Here is an 18,146-nt window from a genome sequence, read left to right on the forward strand (position 1 = left end):
CCACTATTTCTTCACATTTTTTTTTGCTGCATCCTCCCCCCCCTTCCTCAGGGGCTTTGTTACTAACCCCCATTCTTGCCTCTTTGTTCCATTTAACAAATTACCCCTTAAATCCTTTTTTAAAAAGATTTTATGTATTTATTTGAGAGAGAGCACGAGTGGGGGCGAGGGTCAAAGGGAGAGGGAGAAGCAGGCTCTCTGCTGAGCAGGGAGCCTGATGTGGGGCTCGATCCCAGGACCCTAAGATCATGACCTGAGCCAAAGGCAGACGCTTAACCAACTGAGCCACCCAGGCGCCCCTTAAATTAAATCTTAACTAACTGAAGTTATCTCACAACTCCCTTATGTTCTCCTTATGCTTCAAATTCTTTTCCTCTCTGTTTCATTTTGGCTTTTGAGTGACCAATTTTTATTATTATGCCTTTACATCCACTAATCTTTCCTCTGCAATGTACAGTCTCTTAATCCCATCCAATGTATTTTTCATCTCTGATCCTCTAGTTTTGGTCTCTAGCCATCTAATCTCGGCATTTTTAAAGATCTTCCTTTCACTTTTTGGGACATATGGACTACAGTATCAGTAACTTGTATCTCTTTTTCCACTGATGCTAAGATTTATGTCACATCTGGCTTGATTTCCATGGATTGACTATTTTCATCATTATGGGTCCCCTTTTGCCCCCTTTTTGCAAGCCTGGTAATCTTTTTTTTTTTTTATAAGGATTTTATTTATTTATTTGACACAGAGAGAGAGACAGCCAGCAAGAGAGGGAACACAAGCAGGGGGAGCGGGAGAGGAAGAAGCAGGCTCATAGCAGAAGAGCCTGATGTGGGGCTCGATCCCAGAATGCCGGGATCACGCCCTGAGCCGAAGGCAGACGCTTAACCGCTGTGCCAACCAGGCGCCCCCAAGCCTGGTAATCTTTGATTAGATGCCAGACATTGTGATTTCACCTCGTTGAGTCGTGGATATTTTTGTATTCCTTTAAACCTTCTGGAGCTTTGTCCCACATTGCAGGTAGGTTACTTGGAGACAATGGTCTTTTCAGAGCAGCACTCAGTCTAGGGTCGATTATTCTTCACTCCAGGGTAAAATCTTTATGAGCATTTTATTCAGTACCCCACAGACTATGAGTTTTCCCACTCTGGCTGCTGGAGATAGGCGCTCTTTTCAGCCCTCGTGGATGCCTTTTTCTCCTGGGCTTCATGAGTCTCTTCTCGGGCACGTGCTGATCCGAGCCCTGCTGAATGCTCAGACGAGACCCTCTGCGGGTCTCCAGGATCTTTTCTCTGTGCAGCGTTCTCTTCTCTGTCCAGGTGATAATGATCGGGAGTAGTAGGAATGGAAAACAAAAAGAGAATGTTTTTGTAAAACTGTAAGTAAATAAAAAGACTTGGGGCGGCACCTGGGTGGCTCAGTCGTTAAGCGTCTGCCTTCGGCTCAGGTCATGATCCCAGGGTGCTGGGATCGAGTCCCGCATCGGGCTCCCTGCTCCACTGGGAGCCTGCTTCTTCCTCTCCCACTCCCCCTGCTTGTGTCCCCTCTCTTGCTGGCTGTCTCTCTCTCTGTCAAATAAATAAATAAAATCTTAAAAAAAAAAAAAAAGACTTAGGAGCGGCCAGTGAGAAGAGACCTGGAGTGTGGAGTGGGGCTACTGGCGGTGTGGTCCCCGACGGGGCTGGTCAGTCAGGAGAAAGGAAATTGAGACCGTTGAGGAACGTTCCCAACAATTTGACAGAGTAGATCGCAGCTTGGATTTTATGTTTCATTTTTCCACATTATTGTATTTTCCAAGAAAATAATTCTGAACGATGGAAATGAAAAACAAAAACAAAAACCCAGCCCCTTACCGCCGGTAAACTGAGAAGGAAGGAGTGACCTGGAGGGTTTGGGCAGAGGGAGGTGGGGGCGGAAGAGATTTTTAGCTCACGTAGGTTAACGCTGCGGAAACTAAAGGTCATTGACAGGATCCTGGCAACAGTGACTTACGCTAACACTTACTATGAGACAGCACCACAGTGGGCTCCCCGCTGGGACCCCCAGTTTTGGCCTCTCCACAACACCCTCTACCAAGGAACCCACAGGGTCAGGTGACCGGCCAACCTCTCCTTTCTGGGAAGCAGCAAAGCCCAGGACCTGACTGTTGCTTTTCTACTTTCACCTTCTGCCTCGTTCCTCCGCCCACTGAGGCTACACCAGCCTAGGAAATCCAGGTTGATGGTTTCATTTGCACCGAACCAATTTGGTTGGTGTTTCTGTTGATTTGTATTAGTTTCACTTTAAGAGTTTGCCTCTTCTGCAAGAAGCTGTTTGAAGAAGGGGATCAGGTAGAATTCTGGGCGATAAAGCAAACGGTGCCTAGCTGCCTTGGTCCCAAGTGGCCACGGGATACTTGAAATGTTCTTTTCAAGTACTTGAACTGAATTGTAACCGTGTTTTAAATTTTTTTAAGATTTTATTTATTTATTTGACAGAGTGAGAACGAGCCCAACCAGGGGGAGTGGGAGGGGGAGAAGCAGGCTCCCTGCTGACTACGGAGCCCAATGCGAGGGCTCAGTCCCAGGACCCTGGGATCATGACCTGAGCCAAAGGCAGTCGCTTAACCCACGGAGCCACCCAGGTGCCCCAGGTTTTTAAAAATTTTTATTAACTTAGATTTACATACGACTTGTCACAAATGGCTGGTAACCTGTGGACCAAAATCTATAAACAGTTGCTCATTTTTACTTCCTTTTTCAGGAACTCTTCTTGTGGCCAGGAAAACCTTCCCTCTTTACTTTTCAGGGAGGTCTTTTGGACACTGAAATTTGTGATGAAGTCTTACAGCTCGGGCCAATTACTTTTCCAGAATAGACAAGTCGTTCCTATTTCTGGAGGGAAGGGAGAATGGCGAGCATGGCATACTTAGTTTCATTTGTCAGGGTACGCGGCTGACCTCTCTTGGTGACATCTGTGACTGTGGCCACACTTTTCCTTCATCGAGCTACACTGGCTTCATCCAGAATTTTCTTTTCAACTTGAAAGGGCCCCCAAAGGCAAATATAAAATATCCGTTCACTATCACTGGGAAGTGGCCTTTTGATGAGTCTGTGCATTTATTAGTCAATATTTTGTAAGCTGTTGCTGCAATTGGAAAATAAGAAGCACCTTTGACTACCCTCAAGCTCGGGGAAAACTGTGTCTTTGACATACTTTCGGTGTGCACATCGCTGGGTGTTTCCTGGTGTGAGGAATTCCTCTGCCGGAAGCAGGAGGATCCTGAGACTGAATTATAAGGATCGGGCACTGCCCTCTCTTCCCCCTCACCCTTCTTTTGGTTGCTCATTGCTCAGGGATGGTCTGGATCTTTGCACTGTTGTTTGACCAAGACCAGTCTGGGCAAGTGGAAATGCTGGTTCAGAGACTGGCCTGACGCATCGCCTATCTTAGCGTGGTCCCTGGACCAGCCCCTTGAGCATTGCCTGGAAAGGGCAGGGTCTCAGGCCCCCCCCAGACCTACTAGTGATCAGAGTCTCGGGGATGGGGCCCAGCAGCCTGGACTTTAACAAACCCACCAGGTGGTTCTGCAGAGTGGGGAGGAGGTTTGATGGGGAGGGCCAGGAAATCCATCCCCCCACCCCTAGTCTGAAAGCTACTCCTTGGGGGGGACAAAGAGGGTATAGCGTGGGGGGAAGAGTGCTGACTTCGTGCCAGAGAGCTGGGTTCAAATCCCAACTCTTCTAGCCACCATGGGCAGTTGGGCCGGACGGATTTAGGTTTTGCATAACGCGGTAGGTGGGCATTAAAGTGCCTTAGGTGCGAGGTCACCTTGTTGCAGGGTTAGCGAGTGATATGACCCGAGCCAGCCGCCTCCATCAGCCAGCCTGACCTGCTCAGTGGCTTGTGTGGCTCCAACCTGTCCTGGTCTGGGCTATGGTTTGGTGCCACCTAGTGGTGGTTGGCTGCTCTAGCGTATGTGTCCGTGAGGACTGTTCCGGTTTCTGGATCCTGCACCTGCATGGACGGTGGCCGGGATTCTAGGAATTTCTGGGTTAGTTGGGGTCTGTGTCATTGGCCAGAACTGGAGTGATTCCATCTCAAGAATACTTGCCCTCTGCCTTCCTGCTTTCGAAGACGAGAAGACTCAGGGTCCCTGGCTGGTTCAGTCTGTAGAGTGTGCAGCTCTTGATCTCAGGGTTGTGAGTTCGAGTCCCACATTGGGTGTCGAGATTGCTTGAATAAATAAACGTTAAAAAAATGAAAACTCCTTTCTCCGTTCTCTGGGAGGAAGAGAGTAAGTGGATTCCACGTGTAGGCGTGCACTCCCAGGCATTTAATCGTGTGGGCGGTCTCGTGGCGCAGTGGGACAGGCATGTGCTTCAGGGTCACACAAACCCGGGTTCCCGCCCTGCCCACTTACTACTCCGAGCCTCTGAATGTGCGAAATGGAGGTGACATTCATCCCATCGGTGTCATGGTTTTATGAAGAGAAAAGGAAACCCAGAAAGTGGGAGCAATCCTGGGGTGTCCTTTCCAGCAATTCCCAAGGATCGTTAATTCCCACGTCTGTGCACTGCTCCGTGATATTTGTCATGTGATGCGGTTTAGTTCTGCCTCATTCTTGGGTGAACCGTTTCCACAACTGCTGAAACCAAAAACCTCCAGTGAGTGACAGGGAGTGATCCGTGGACTTGCCTGTAAAAGGCGTGGGGTGGGACAAAGCCAGAAAGGAGGCCTGATGGTGCCGTAACGTGTGACAACACTAAGCATTTTTAGGCTTGTTAATATATGAAAGTCGTAAGCACAGTACCGAGATCTGGAAGGCAATCAACTGATGTTAGGGTTTAGTTTTTTTCTCCTACTGATAAAATACAAACTAATTTGGTGTGGCATCTAGTTTCTCAACTTAGATGGTCTTTTAAAACTGAGGTAAAAAAGTGGAGTTTAGTCCTTCAGAGCACACTTACGGCCCCACCCTTTCCCTATGGGGGAGTCCTTAATAATAATAATAATAATAATAATATAATATCATAATATTATTATATATAATATATACAATATATAATTTACATCATATAATATATGATATATCATATATATAATGATATATATCATATATTATATATGATATGTTATAATATGATATTATATATAATATATTATTATTATTATTATTATTATTATTATTATTATTTTGGAATAAAGGAAAAGCAGATGCAGCCTTTAAGCCCTTCCTTTGGCCTCTGGGGTCTGGACATGGGATGTCTCAGCTCTGGGGACTAACAGGATTTGTCTAGCCAGCTGGGCAGTTTTTTAGGGGACGATTAACGTCCTACCTGCTCATTAGTAAAAGTTTGGGGAAGTGTAGGAAAGAATCAAGGAGCACACGATTAGCCGACAAGGTCCCCCTCTCCACAATCATGCAGATACCAGATATGTCCACCAGGGGCACTGTCACTCTTGGGCAGATTTCTTTTTCCCAGTCATTTTGTTTCCTTTGAATTTCTTCTTTACATAGTTGAAATACAGAGTTTTTAGATCTTGCTTTATTATTTTCATATTATTACATAAGGGTTTTCTTTTAAAATTTAAAGTATTGGTGGCTCTTGGCTGGCTCAGTGGGTAGAGCATGCAACTCTTAATCTCAGGGTCGGGAGTTCAAGCCCCATGTTGGGCGTGGAGCCTATTTAAAAAAAGAACAAACGAGGGGCACCTGAATGGCTCAGTCGGTTGAGCCTCTGACTCTTGGTTTCCATTCAGATCTTGGTCTCCAGGGTCGTGGGCTCGAGCCCCAGGTAGAGCCCTGCATGCAGCTCCAGGCTCAGTGCGGAGTCTTCTTGAGATTCTTTCCCTTCCTCCCTCTCCCTCCTGCTCGGCCCCTCCCCGCCCTCAGGCGCACCCTCTCTCTCAGAATAAGTAAATGACTAAAAATCTTTCAAAGAACAAAAGCATTGTTTTTCAAATGATTAAATCTATAATTCTAGAAAAATTTAATATACGTGTATGAAAGCAGAGAGTGAAATTCTAATACCGTCTACAAGTGTCCCTAATGGTAGGAAAAAAATGTTACATATCGAAATGCATCACGTAGTAAGAGGCATTCCCTTTAATACAACCTACCAGGGCTACACAGTACTAGATACGGTGAAATAGCCCTGTTGGCAATGCAGTGTCCCAGTAATACCATCTACCAGTGCCAAGCACTGTCAGGTTCGGCATGCAGCATTCCAGGGTTTTCTCTCCTTTGTGTATCAGTGTGTGTGTGTGTGTGTGTGTGTAAGTAACTGAGATGGAATTGCACAGTTGTCCAGCTCGCATTTTTCATTTGCTAATGTATTTTGAGTCACTGTCTATAGTATAAGCATTCGCCAGTCTCACTAAGACACTTATTTGAACGGTCTTTTAAACGGCCACATAATATTTGGTCCTTTAGATGTACTCTGTTTTCCGTGATCATTTCTCCTGAGGCTTCCAATGTGGACCTATATGTATTCACATTTCCGATTCTTTCCTTAAGCTAAGTCCCAGAGAGCTGCACCCAGTCAGAGATAAACATTTTTTTTTATTTTTTAAAGATTTTATTTATTTATTTGACAGAGAGAGAGACAGCCAGTGAGAGAGGGAACACAAGCAGGGGGAGTGGGAGGGGAAGAAGCAGGCTTCCCAGCAGAGGAGCCTGATGTGGGGCTCGATCCCAGGACCCCGGGATCACGCCCTAAGCCGAAGGCAGGCGCTTAACGACTGCACCACCCAGGCGCCCCCAGAGATAAACATTTTTAAAGTTTCCTCTCCAGGGAGAGTTTCTCATTTTACACTCTCATCAGTAGCTTACAGAAATATGCCAGGATGGCGGTCATAAATGACTGTGATCCTTTAAAAAAATCTTCGTTGATGTTATAAGTGAAAAAGCTCTTGTTTGATTTGTGTTCTTTAGAACACTAGAGCGCTCGGCGCTCCGGCATGTTTAATAATCGCCCTCTATGATTTCTGGAACAGAGGTAATATGCCCTCTATTAAAACAAAGTTAATTCCCAGCTTAGATTCCTTGGAACTTCCCGGACCCCATTCCTGGAACCAGAGCTCGATGTTCTCTGCATTGGAACAGAAACCTCATCTCTGTCTAGGAAGTCCTGTGCTGTTTCCAGATGGCCCCCTCGCTCTCGCCAGTGGCCACTGCGGGACCTGCAGCCTCGCCTCCTTTCCTCCTGGAACGCAGCAAAACAAGCCAGCCCCACTCCCAGGCTGGGCTTAGGTTTTCCTTGCGGTCAGACAGTGTGGGCGTCGTTTTCCTTCGTGGTGGGCTATTTGTGTCCTTCCTGTCGCCTTGGCTGCCCGGGGAGGGCCTGGAGACTCTCACCCAGGTGCCTGATGGGGACAAAAAGTGGAGAGAGGATACTGTAGTTAGTTCTCATTTTCCTTTGTAAAACTTTGAGTCTCTGGAATATTTTTGTAGAGGGGCAAGTTCCAAGTAAGTGAAATAATTATAAATGAACTTCCATGGCTGTAAAGGGGGGTTCTGTTAGTGAACCCTGAAATCATTTAGTTATAAGCACTCTTTCTTGTTACCCTAGTTTTGCAGAGTCAGGACATGCTTTCGAGGGTTCTAGAACCTTCCAGAAGTGAGTGTAACTAACTTTGAGGGAAGGACAGGAGAGAAGAGCTACAGACCTGCATTGTAGACTTCTAGCATATGCCCCATGGCTCTTTCCACACTCCCTCACCCTAGTCTAATTTGTTTCAGGCTATGAAAATAATATATACTCATTGCAGGAAAAAAACTGAAAATCACCCATTTTCTATACTCAGAGATGATGACTATTAACATTTGGTGTACATCTGGTGTGTATGAACATACACATAATTTTGTGGTCATATAGGTGTGTGAGCATGTGTTTCCATGTCTGTACACACACACAGACATGCTTTTATACCACCTTTTAAGGTATTTTAAATATCTCTCCGTGTTGTCAAGTCTGTTGTTGAAGATAATCTTTTGTTATGGCTGCATAATAGTGTAAGTGTTTTATATATATATATGTACATATATAGCTATATAATGCTATTTAACAGGAATTAGATATTTGCTTAATGCTCATTTTTAAAGCTATTTTATTTTTTCATCTTCTAAATGTTTTTTGAAGATTTTATTTAGGAGGAAAGTGTGCACGCACAAGCAGAGGGAGGGGCAGAGAGAGAGGGAGACAGAGAACCTCAACCAGACTCCCCGGTGAATGTGGAGCCTGACGCAGGGCTAAATCTCATGACCCTGAGATCATGACCTGGGCCGAATTCAAGAGTCTGACACTTAACCAACTGAGCCACCCAGGCTCCCCTAAGCTGTTTTAAATAATGTTGAGATGAAGAGCCTTGAAACAGTCCAACTCTGATTATTTCCTTAGAATAAATTCCTGCAGTAGAATTTCTGAGTCAAAATAATCTGAACTTTCTAAATCCCATTGATATTTGATGCCAAATTTTCTCTTATAAGCTTGTTCCAACTTCTGCTATCCCTCACAGAGTGAAGAGCGTTTTCAGTGTCATTACCAATGCTCAGTGGTATTTTTAACCTCTGCCAGTCTGACAGAGCAGGGTATGTTATTGTAATTTGCAATTTTTTTTAATCATGAGAGAAGTTGAATTTTTTCTTTTATATTTGTTGCTCATTCATACTTATTCATCTTTTCCCCATTCTTTGCCTTTTTTTTTTTTAAAGATTTTATTTATTTATTTGAAAGAGACAGTGAGCACGAGGGGAGGGGGGGACAAAAGGAGAGGGACAAGCAGACTACCCATACTATGGATATGACATGGAGCTCGATGCGGGGCTCAATCCCAGGACCTGAGCTGGAGGCACTTAACTGACTGAGTCCCCCAGGCACCCCGCTTTGCCTATTTTTCTAAATGGACTGTTAATTGAGCTATTTGCATATTACGGTAGGTTAAGTTGTTTTTTGTCCTCAAGTGCAGATGTTTTCTCTGGTTTGTCATTTGCCTTTGGTTTATAGTATCTCACCTAAAGAAGGGGTGTGTGTGTGTGTGTGTGTGTGTGTGTGTGTGTGTTTATGTATAGTTTCAAACTACAGCAAAGTACAGTAGGAAATAACTTTTGTTTACCTACCACCCAGAATGCATGGACATTTTTGTCTGTTGTCCTTTTAGCTTGTTTCTGATAAAAGAAGTAGAGTATTACAGATAAAGTGGAATCGTCCTGGTTCCCCTTCCCATATTCCCCTTCCCAGGACAGCTGCTGTCATGAATTGAGCGTATGGATCCTTCCCGTCCCAGTTTTTCTTCTGTTATCACATATGCTACTATCGTAAACAACATACAGTACTAGTTTGTGTGTGCATATGTGTTTGTTCATGCTTTAACGTATATAGATACTATCATGTGACATAGAGATCATTGCGTAATTTTCCTTGTTTGCACAGCAGTGTGTTCGGTTCAGTTCATGATGATATATACGAATCTAGTTCGTGCATTTTGACTGCTGTGTAGTATTGCATCCATTGACTAGGACCGCAAATTCTTCCTCAGTGTATTTATCCATTTTTCTACAATGGTGAGCGTTGAAGAGGCAGCTGGGTATCTAGGTTTTCTTTGCGGTGCCACAGTGAACAGCTTACGTGCTTCTCCTTCTGCACATTGGAAGATCTTTTGAAAGGGCATCCCTAGGAGTATGTGGTTCAGCTCTCTGGGCTCTTGCCAGATTCTTCCCAGGGTGCTCATGCCCATCGACACTCCCACCAGCAGCAGGAGAGGCTTCCTCTTGTCCCACATCTTCACCAAGACACAGTACTTTCAGGCTTAGTGATTTTAGCCCACCCGGGAATGAGATAGCACCTCCTTGTGGTTTTAATTTGCGCATCCTGATTGCTGGTAGGATTGAACATCTTTTAAAATGGTTACTGCCTAGAGTTTAACAGATTTCCTCTTTTTGCATTTTCACTTCTTATCCTTTGCTCGCTTTTGCCATTGGGTTATCTTTGTCGGATGGGTGGTTGGTGTTCTTTATGTTTTAGATACTCGTGCCTCGTTATACATATTGTAGCCAGTTTCTGATCTCTGGCCTGCCTTTCCTTTTATTTCTTCAACTCAGAACTTACTGCCTTCAGTTAGACCCCTGACAAGCCCTCCTCCTATGAGGCCGAGCTGAAGTTAGGTTAAATCCTCAAGGAGTGAAGCATGTATTCAGAGTATTAAAAAGTTCTGTAGGAACCGATCAGAGGGTTGGGGAGACAGGAAGACAGCAGTGGGTCTCACAGCAACAAGCAGGACACCAAGAAGGGTCTGGGCTAGCCAGGAGAAGGGCGGGGCCTTCCTGGGGAGGGGGGTACAGAGGCAGGACCGCGAATGGTCAGCCCCAGAGCCTTCGTCTTTCCATGCTTCTGCCTCTTCTTTCTCCTTGTTCTCTCCACACGGCCTCCAGTCCTCCGGCCCCTGACCCCCTCCTTCTGCCTCCCTTCTCAGAGCAGTTTGGCTTTTCAACAGATTTGTCTTTTTTTTTTTTAAAAAAAGATTTTATTTATTTATTTGACAGAGAGAGAGACAGCCAGCGAGAGAGGGAACACAAGCAGGGGGAGTGGGAGAGGAAGAAGCAGGCTCATAGCAGAGGAGCCTGATGTGGGGCTCGATCCCATAACGCCGGGATCACGCCCTGAGCCGAAAAGACGCTTAACCGCTGTGCCACCCAGGCGCCCCTCAACAGATTTGTCTTTTGAACTTTGTTGTTTTATGTTGAACAGAAGTTTGGATTTTTGATGTCCTATTCATCAGCCTTTCCTTTATAAGGTGTGCCTTTTATATCTCACCGAGAAATCCTTTGCCACGTCCAAGTCAAAGACAGGTGCTCGAAATGTCTTACGATAACTTTTGTTTTTCACACTGAGGTCTTTCATCCATCTGGAAGCTTCTTGCTTTTGTAGTTAAACTCCTTTCCTTTTTTTGTGGCTTTTCCTCCGCATCAATGCTTTCCAGGCCCTCTCTAAGCTCCAATAGGTCTATGTCACCTGGCTTTTTTTCTCTTGTCGACTTGTGCTCTTTGCTTGCTCTGGGGGGGTCCCGGGCGAGGGTACTTGGTGTTTATCAGGGGGGTTTCTCTGTCTCGAGCACCGTTAGTGTTTGTGACATTGGTGAATGTGGTTTCATGTTGTGGACCCCGGCTCCAAGGGGCACGATTCCACTAGAGTTCAGAATTCATTCTGTTTTGGAAACTCCCGTGGTCTGTTGCATATGTGTTGTGCCTGGTGCTGGAAGTGTTCTCTGATCTGGGAACGCTGTGGAATCATGAACCCAGGGTCTCCCACAGAGATACTCCTGCTTAACCTTGAACATGCGACCCTCTATATTTTTTCATAAGGGATCAAGGGCATTGACAAAGTATGCTATTCTTGTCAGTGTCCTAGCTTTATGGAAACGAAAGTTACACCTACGAGCTGGGGTGCTTTGAATTTTTCCTACCCTTCTGCACCCCGTTTAGATCAGGAGAAAACAAGAAAAATCATTATCCGCCCAACAGTGTGTAGTTTCTGCAGTGGAGATGAAAAGAGACACGAAAATAAGGAAAATAAAGTTGACCAATTTATAGGACTTTCCTGATAGGCTGTCACCCGTGTCCCCTGGAGAACACGTGTGAGGTAACATCCCAAACACCTGTGGGAAACCGCTTCACAACAGAATGTTGTGCCCCCACTGAGGGTGCCTCTGCCGTCCCCTCCCCAGACGTCTCGCTGGCTTCTCCCTCAGCGGAGAGGAAGTGGGAGAAGGGGGCGTAGGATGATTCCCAAGGCAGCGCTGCTGTCCCCGGCCACACAGCAGCCACCAGGGGCCCGGCCTTCCGGCCTCCGCCTGTCCATCACCAGGGGCCACCAGCAGCTTTCTTTTTTATTTTTTTATTAAGATTTTATTTATTTATTCGACAGAGAGAGAGACAGCCAGCGAGAGAGGGAACACAAGCAGGGGGAGTGGGAGAGGAAGAAGCAGGCTCATAGCGGAGGAGCCTGATGTGGGGCTCGATCCCATAACGCCAGGATCACTCCCTGAGCCGAAGGCAGACGCTTAACCGCTGTGCCACCCAGGCGCCCCCACCAGCAGCTTTCTGACGTCACACGCCTGTTCCTGACCGTTGGCATTTTTTGCATGTTTGTTCCTGTTTAAACACACTTTGCCTTTCTTTCCTCCTTTTTCACTGCATACATCATCTTTTCACCCTGCCTTTGTGTTTTTTCCTTAGGCCGGAAGCTGAGAGGAAAAGCCTTTTATTTTGTCAACGGCAAAGTGTTTTGCGAGGAAGACTTCTTGGTGAGTTTGTGACCCAAACCTCCCCGGCCCGCAGTCCTGACCAGAGTCAGGGGTCCTGGGGGGAGACCCGGGCCAGGCAGAAGAGTGGGGTTTCTCTCCGTGATCCCCAGTGCCGGCGGGGAGCTGAGTGCGGCCGGAGAAGGGGGTCCTGGCTTTCCTTCTGTAGAGACACCGGGTGGCCCTTGTTCCCGAAGCAAATGACAAACCGCAGAGCTTTGTGCTTGGAAGGGACTCGAGGGCCCCTTGGCCTGTCCTCTTGTGTTCTGCTGCATTCTGCCTACCCCACCCCTCTCTTAAACCTCCGGACTGGGGTTCCGGCCTTCGTTCCTTCGAATCCTGGCTGCTCTCTGCGGGCATCCAGCCTCCGTCATGCCTCCAAAGTCCATCCGCATGCCAGTGACTCCCAGACTGAGCTCTCAGGCCAGCTGCTGACATCTCACTGGCCGTTGGACGGTGCCCCGGGCTGTTCTCCAGTCCTTCATAGTCCGCTTGTCTGAAGCAGAAGCCTCATGTTGCCTTGGGTCCTGGGTTCACCCTCGACCCCTCCGCTTCCTCCCCACTTCTCCCAGAACGTGGCTAAGCATTGATCCTTGCGCCACCATGGCCTCCCCGGGCCTGCTTAGCTCTCCGTGGCAGTGTAGCTCAGCCACACTCCCTGTGTGTCAACCCAGCCCACCCAGGCGCCACGTCTCCAGGGTTCAAAGCATGTGCAGAAGCTGTGGTCAGGGCCTGCCTTGTGCTTCTGCCGCTCTGCTCCTTGCTTACAGCCCTGCACGGCCTCAAGCCTTTGTGCCTCAGCTTGGGCCAGTTCCCCTGCCTGGAGTGTCTTCACCCTTTCTTTGCCCGGATAACTGACGGCCTTGTTCCTGTCCCCGACAGCGAGCGCCCCTCCTCTGCACCGTGGCCACACCTGGGCTTCCCTGGCCGAGCAGGGAGCGCAGGGCAGGGTGGCCATCCACAAGCCTTTCTCCCTCACCTGACTGTAAGCTCCTAGGGAGGAGAGAACATGCTTCTTGGCCTTGACCCCGTCAGACGCTAACCCAGTGCCAAGCATGGAGTGGCACCGTAAATGGCAGATGACCTGAGCCTGTGTCGCCCCGGGGCAGGAGGGAACCTGGAGATGGCTTAGGGTTGATGCCCTGTGACCCGGGCTTGCCAGTAACAGGCAAGCAGACCCAAACTGGCAGAAGCGAAAAGGAAATGCATTCAGCAGTGGCCTCAGGGTCGTCTTGTCTTCAGTTTGGGGCCCTGCCTCTGCCGCAGGCACTGACTGATGGCCACAGGGCGGGGGCGCTCTGGGGTTTGTGTCCTCTTGCTTTCAGTGCCCATGAGGCACAGCGCCTGTCCTGCTCCTCTAGTCTCATTGGCTCTGTCGGGTCACATGGCCACCTGTGGGCAAAATCACTGGTGCTGGAGGAATGCGGGGCTCTGATTGGCCAGGTCCGGGCCCGTGCCCCAGCTTGGTTCTTCGCAGGCGGTGGGAGTTTGGCTGGCTCACCCTGAAAATGAACTGTCACCCTTGGGGTTGCAGAAAGTTCCCTTTTTCTGTTTTCCCACCTTCCTTTCCATCACATCCCCCTCCATGTGTGTTTGTAGTATCTAAACTTCTAGTATCTTCCAGCATGCGGTATCTTTCCTGTGTGTGCTTTTCTGAAAAGCGTCCTTCATATCTTTCAAGACTCCAGCTGTGTGTGTGTGTGTGTGTGTGTGTGTGTGTGTGTGGTAAGGTAAGATAGAGAATATTTACCAAGTTTCTTTGAAACTAAAGCCATTGGCTTTTTAAGCAGAATCAGACTTGAATTTGAATCCTGTCCTTACGCCTTATAGGCTGTGTGACCTTGTGAAGGTCATTTTAACCTCTCTGAGCTTCCCGTTTTCATCTGAGAAATGGTATGATACGTACCTTGTTTTAAGAATTGTTTTAAGGATTAGAGGGACACCTAGGTGGCTCAGTCTGTTAAGCATCTGCCTTTGGCTCAGGTCATGATCCCAGGGTCCTGGGATTGAGCCCCGTGTCGGGCTCTCTGCTCAGAGAGGTGTCTGTTTCTCCTTCTCCCTCTGCCCCTCTCCTCCAGTCGTGCTCTTTCTTTCAATAAATAAATAAATAAATAAATAAAACAATTCCCTTTTTTTTTTTAAGATTTTAAGGATTAGAGCCTGCATCAGACTCTGAGGGGCTTGTGAAGACACACGTATTTCCAGGTCCCCTCCCAGAGTTTCTAATTCAGTAGGTCTTGGGTGGAGCCCAAGAATTTGTATTTCTTACAAGTTCCCAGGTGATGTCAGGGAGCTCCTCTTTGAGAACCACTGGCTTAGAGATTAAAGTCTTTCTGCGCACAGCCTCTTACACAGAGCCTGACGTGTTGTGGGTACCCAGACGCAGCTGTTGCTAGAGTGAGTGGTATTGGTACAGGTAACGGCTTTGTGGCAGAAGATATTCCATGATTCATCACACGACTGTGTTGTCCTCTGGGACACGACAGATTCCTGTATAGAGTGGAACATCTTTCTGAGAAGTTCCTGTCACCCTCGTGACTGGTGGGCAAGTGGCTGCTGGGTCATCTGCCCTACCTGGCTTTAACTTTCTTTTCTTTCTCCTCTGCAGTACTCTGGGTTCCAGCAATCTGCTGACAGGTGTTTTCTTTGTGGACATCTGATCATGGACATGGTGAGTAGGGTCAGCAGAACAAGATGATGGCATGGTGGGAGGGGGGAAGCATTCACAGAAATGGAAACTAACAGTTGAAAACTGTGTTTCCCACCTTGATTTGTGTTTGCATCTGGTTTTATTAAGAGAAGACCTGTGTAAGGCCGCTGCTTGCTCTACAAGAAGCCATGTTGTTGGCTTTTACTGGGATTAGCGTCCTTAATCATGTAGTCCACACAGTGTTGTGTTTCTGATGATGCTCTTTTCTCTGGGCTGTTTGGGTCACGTCGGCCTCCCTCTGATTTTCTGTGGTCCTTGTGGTGTCCCAGGTGAGATGCCAGATGCCGAACTTCATCCCCCTTGGAGTTGGGTACAGAAAGTTGGATAAACACAGTTGTTCGTGCCCCATGTTCTGCCTGCCTCCATCTCTTCCTAAGATGAGTTTTGGGGGCCGGTTATTAGTTCTGAGACAGCAGAACAAGAAGCAAGTTTTATACATTCTGTGGCTCACTCAGCCACTGGCTCTCTGAGCTTGTCTTGGGCCTCCGTACCTTTATCTCTTCAGTGGGGACAGTTTTTCTTTCCTGGCCTCCTTAAAGGGTAAGGTTGTGAGGGTAACAAATGCAGAATACTTAGTCTGTCTCGGGGATCAAACTGTTCACACTGGAGCTCAGGCCTTAAGAATTATTTCTTTAATAGGGGCGCCTGGGTGGCTCAGTCGGTTGGGCGTCTGCCTTCAGCTCAGGTCATGATCCGAGGACCCTGGGATCGAGCCCCGCGTCAGGCTCCCTGCTCAGTACGGAGCCTGCTTCTCCCTCTCCCTCTGCCTGCTGCTCCTCTTGCTTGCGCTCTATCAGATAAATAAATAAAATCTTAAAAAAAAAGAATTTCTTTAATAAACTGGTCAAAGGAAATTATTATACAGTGTTCTTTTAGTTGGAAAGAGGTAAATCCCTCTCTAAGGTGACCCATTAACTCCATTCTGGGGAACAGAATTGCTGATCATTGCTTTTTTTTTTTTTCTTTTACCTTTTTTTATTGAGGAACATCTCCCAGAGTAAAGGGTGTCCATCGCCAGTGTGCAGGTGAATGAGGTTTTGCAGATGCACATACCCATATAGCCCCACCCAGGTCAAAGTGTGGGTGTTTCCCACATCCCACACCCCAGACACTTCCTCCTTGTCTTCCTCCCAGTCCAGAACCCCTCCTCCAAAGGTACCCTCTGTTCTGAGCTCTGTTGCCCCAGATTCATTTTCCTGGTCCTGGAACTTCATATAAATGGAATTATACAGTCCAGAGTCCTTTGGGTCTGCCTTTTCTCACTTAGAAAATGTTTTTTGTCAATGTTGTTTAATATTTATTTGCCAGAGAGAGAGAGAGAGAGCACAAGCAGGGGGAGTGGCAGAGGGAGAGGGAGAAGCAGGCTCCCCACTGAGAAGGGAGCCCAATACGAGGCTTGATCCCAGGACCCTGAAATCATGACTTGAGCCAAAGGCAGACGCTTCACCGACTGAGCCACCCAGAAGCCCCTTTGTTGTTTTTTGGCCGGGGGGCGGGGGTGGGGTGGGCAGGGGCAGCGGGAGAGGAAGAGAGAAAATCTTAAGCAGGCTCCATGCCCAGTGTGGAACCCAATGCGGGGCTCGATCTCACGACCCTGAGATCATGACCTGAGCCAAAATCAAGAGTCGGACGCTTAACCATCTGAGCCACCCAGGAGCCCCTAGAAAATGTTCCTGAAGTTCATCCGTGTTGTTGCCCGTGTCCGTCGTTCATTTATTTTCATTGCTGGGTGGAATCCCACTGTATGGACGGAGCAGTTTGTGTATCTGTCGCTCTGCTGATGGGGATTTGGGCGGTTTCCAGTTTGAGGCTATCCAGGAGCAAAGCTGCCTTGAATATCTTCGGCATGTCGCTGGACATAAACACTCATTTCTGCTGGTTTCTTGCTAACACGTATAAACCAGCAGCGAACCGGAGCCCGCCCTGTCCCACAGGAGAACCTGCTGTCGTCTGGGCTCCGACACACCACCGCGGAGCTCAGCCCTGGGACGGCCGAGTCCTCATTAGTAGCCAAGGCCTCCCTGGGAGCAGGACCCTTCTCCCACTCCCCCAGGGGAGGCAGGCAGGAGCCACACACCCTCACCCCTACCTTCCGCAGACGCTGGCCAGACTTCACAGGGATCCGTTTCTTTGGCGGAATCGGTCCTCGATTTTGGAGGCCTTCTGACAAACCCACCACGTATGAGGTCGGTGGTGTCCATATGTATGAACATGATTATAGGCTATTATTTATTTCCAGGTATCCTAAGCCTTTGGGCCTCAGGGTATTTCAGTCACTGTTGCTGCCTGATACACCACCCCCAAGATGCAGTAGTTTAAAACAGCAGTGACTTCTTTATCGTGATTCATGGAACTCTGTCAGTCAGGGCTCAGCGGGATGATTCTTCTGCTCCACGTGGCATTGGCTGGGGTCACTTATGCAGCGGTATTCAGCGGGTGTCCCAGTCGAGTGCCCAACATGGCCTCTCCCCTCCCGGCCTTTCTACCTGTGGCCACTGGGCTCATTCAGTTGCCTCGCTTGGACTTCCTACAGCAAAGATGAAGGGAAGCTGCCAGGCTTTCTGAAGTCCTTGACTCCGAAATCTCCCCACATCATTCCTTCCTCCTTCTGTTGATCACAGAACATCACAAGGCCACTCTCAATACCCAGCGGGGCAGCGAGGGGGCGACTGTCCTCCACTTCTTGAAGCGAGGACCAGCCTTGCGTGCAGGAAGGGAAGGAATGAAGCTTTGGAGACCATCTCTACCCCACGAGGATAATGCAAAGTCGAACCTGGGTCCTTGCAGGTCTTTCTCCAGGACTTGAAAACTTGTAGCAAGTGTCTGCCTGCTGGTGACACCCACTTTTAAAGACAGAACCCTCTTCTGCCAAGACAGCGTTAGCTGGGGAGCAAAATGCATTCTGAGGCCCCCATTGCCAAGTGGACTTTGGAAGCCCAGCTGGTTGTTTGTCCTCTTTTGGCAGCTTCCTGCAAATGGAGAGGGGCTTCGAAGGTTAGAGGGCCCTCGAAGGTTAGTGACGCACCAGAGGGAACGAGGAGCTGCGGAGCTGAGCCTTTGGAGGAAGCTGGGAGAGCACATGAAGCCGCCAGCTTGCCTCCGTGGCTGCAGCTGTGACGTGTGGCCTTGACCACGGGGAGAAGCAAGCCTGGGGCACTG

General features: G+C 48.1%; 1 protein-coding gene across 1 annotated transcript in view; it reads left to right on the forward strand.

The window, feature by feature from the left end:
• LIMD1 (LIM domain containing 1) overlaps positions 1–18,146 on the forward strand; it is a 68,846-nt gene that overhangs the window by 42,902 nt on the left and 7,798 nt on the right. Inside the window, exons 3-4 of the mRNA XM_026500641.4 lie at positions 12,213–12,280; positions 14,886–14,948. Of these exons, the coding sequence (XP_026356426.2) occupies positions 12,213–12,280; positions 14,886–14,948 (131 nt within the window). The remainder of the gene's footprint in view (positions 1–12,212; positions 12,281–14,885; positions 14,949–18,146) is intronic.

The sequence above is a fragment of the Ursus arctos genome, unplaced genomic scaffold (assembly GCF_023065955.2).
Source record: "Ursus arctos isolate Adak ecotype North America unplaced genomic scaffold, UrsArc2.0 scaffold_14, whole genome shotgun sequence".
In the NCBI taxonomy this organism is placed as follows: Eukaryota; Metazoa; Chordata; class Mammalia; order Carnivora; family Ursidae; genus Ursus; species Ursus arctos.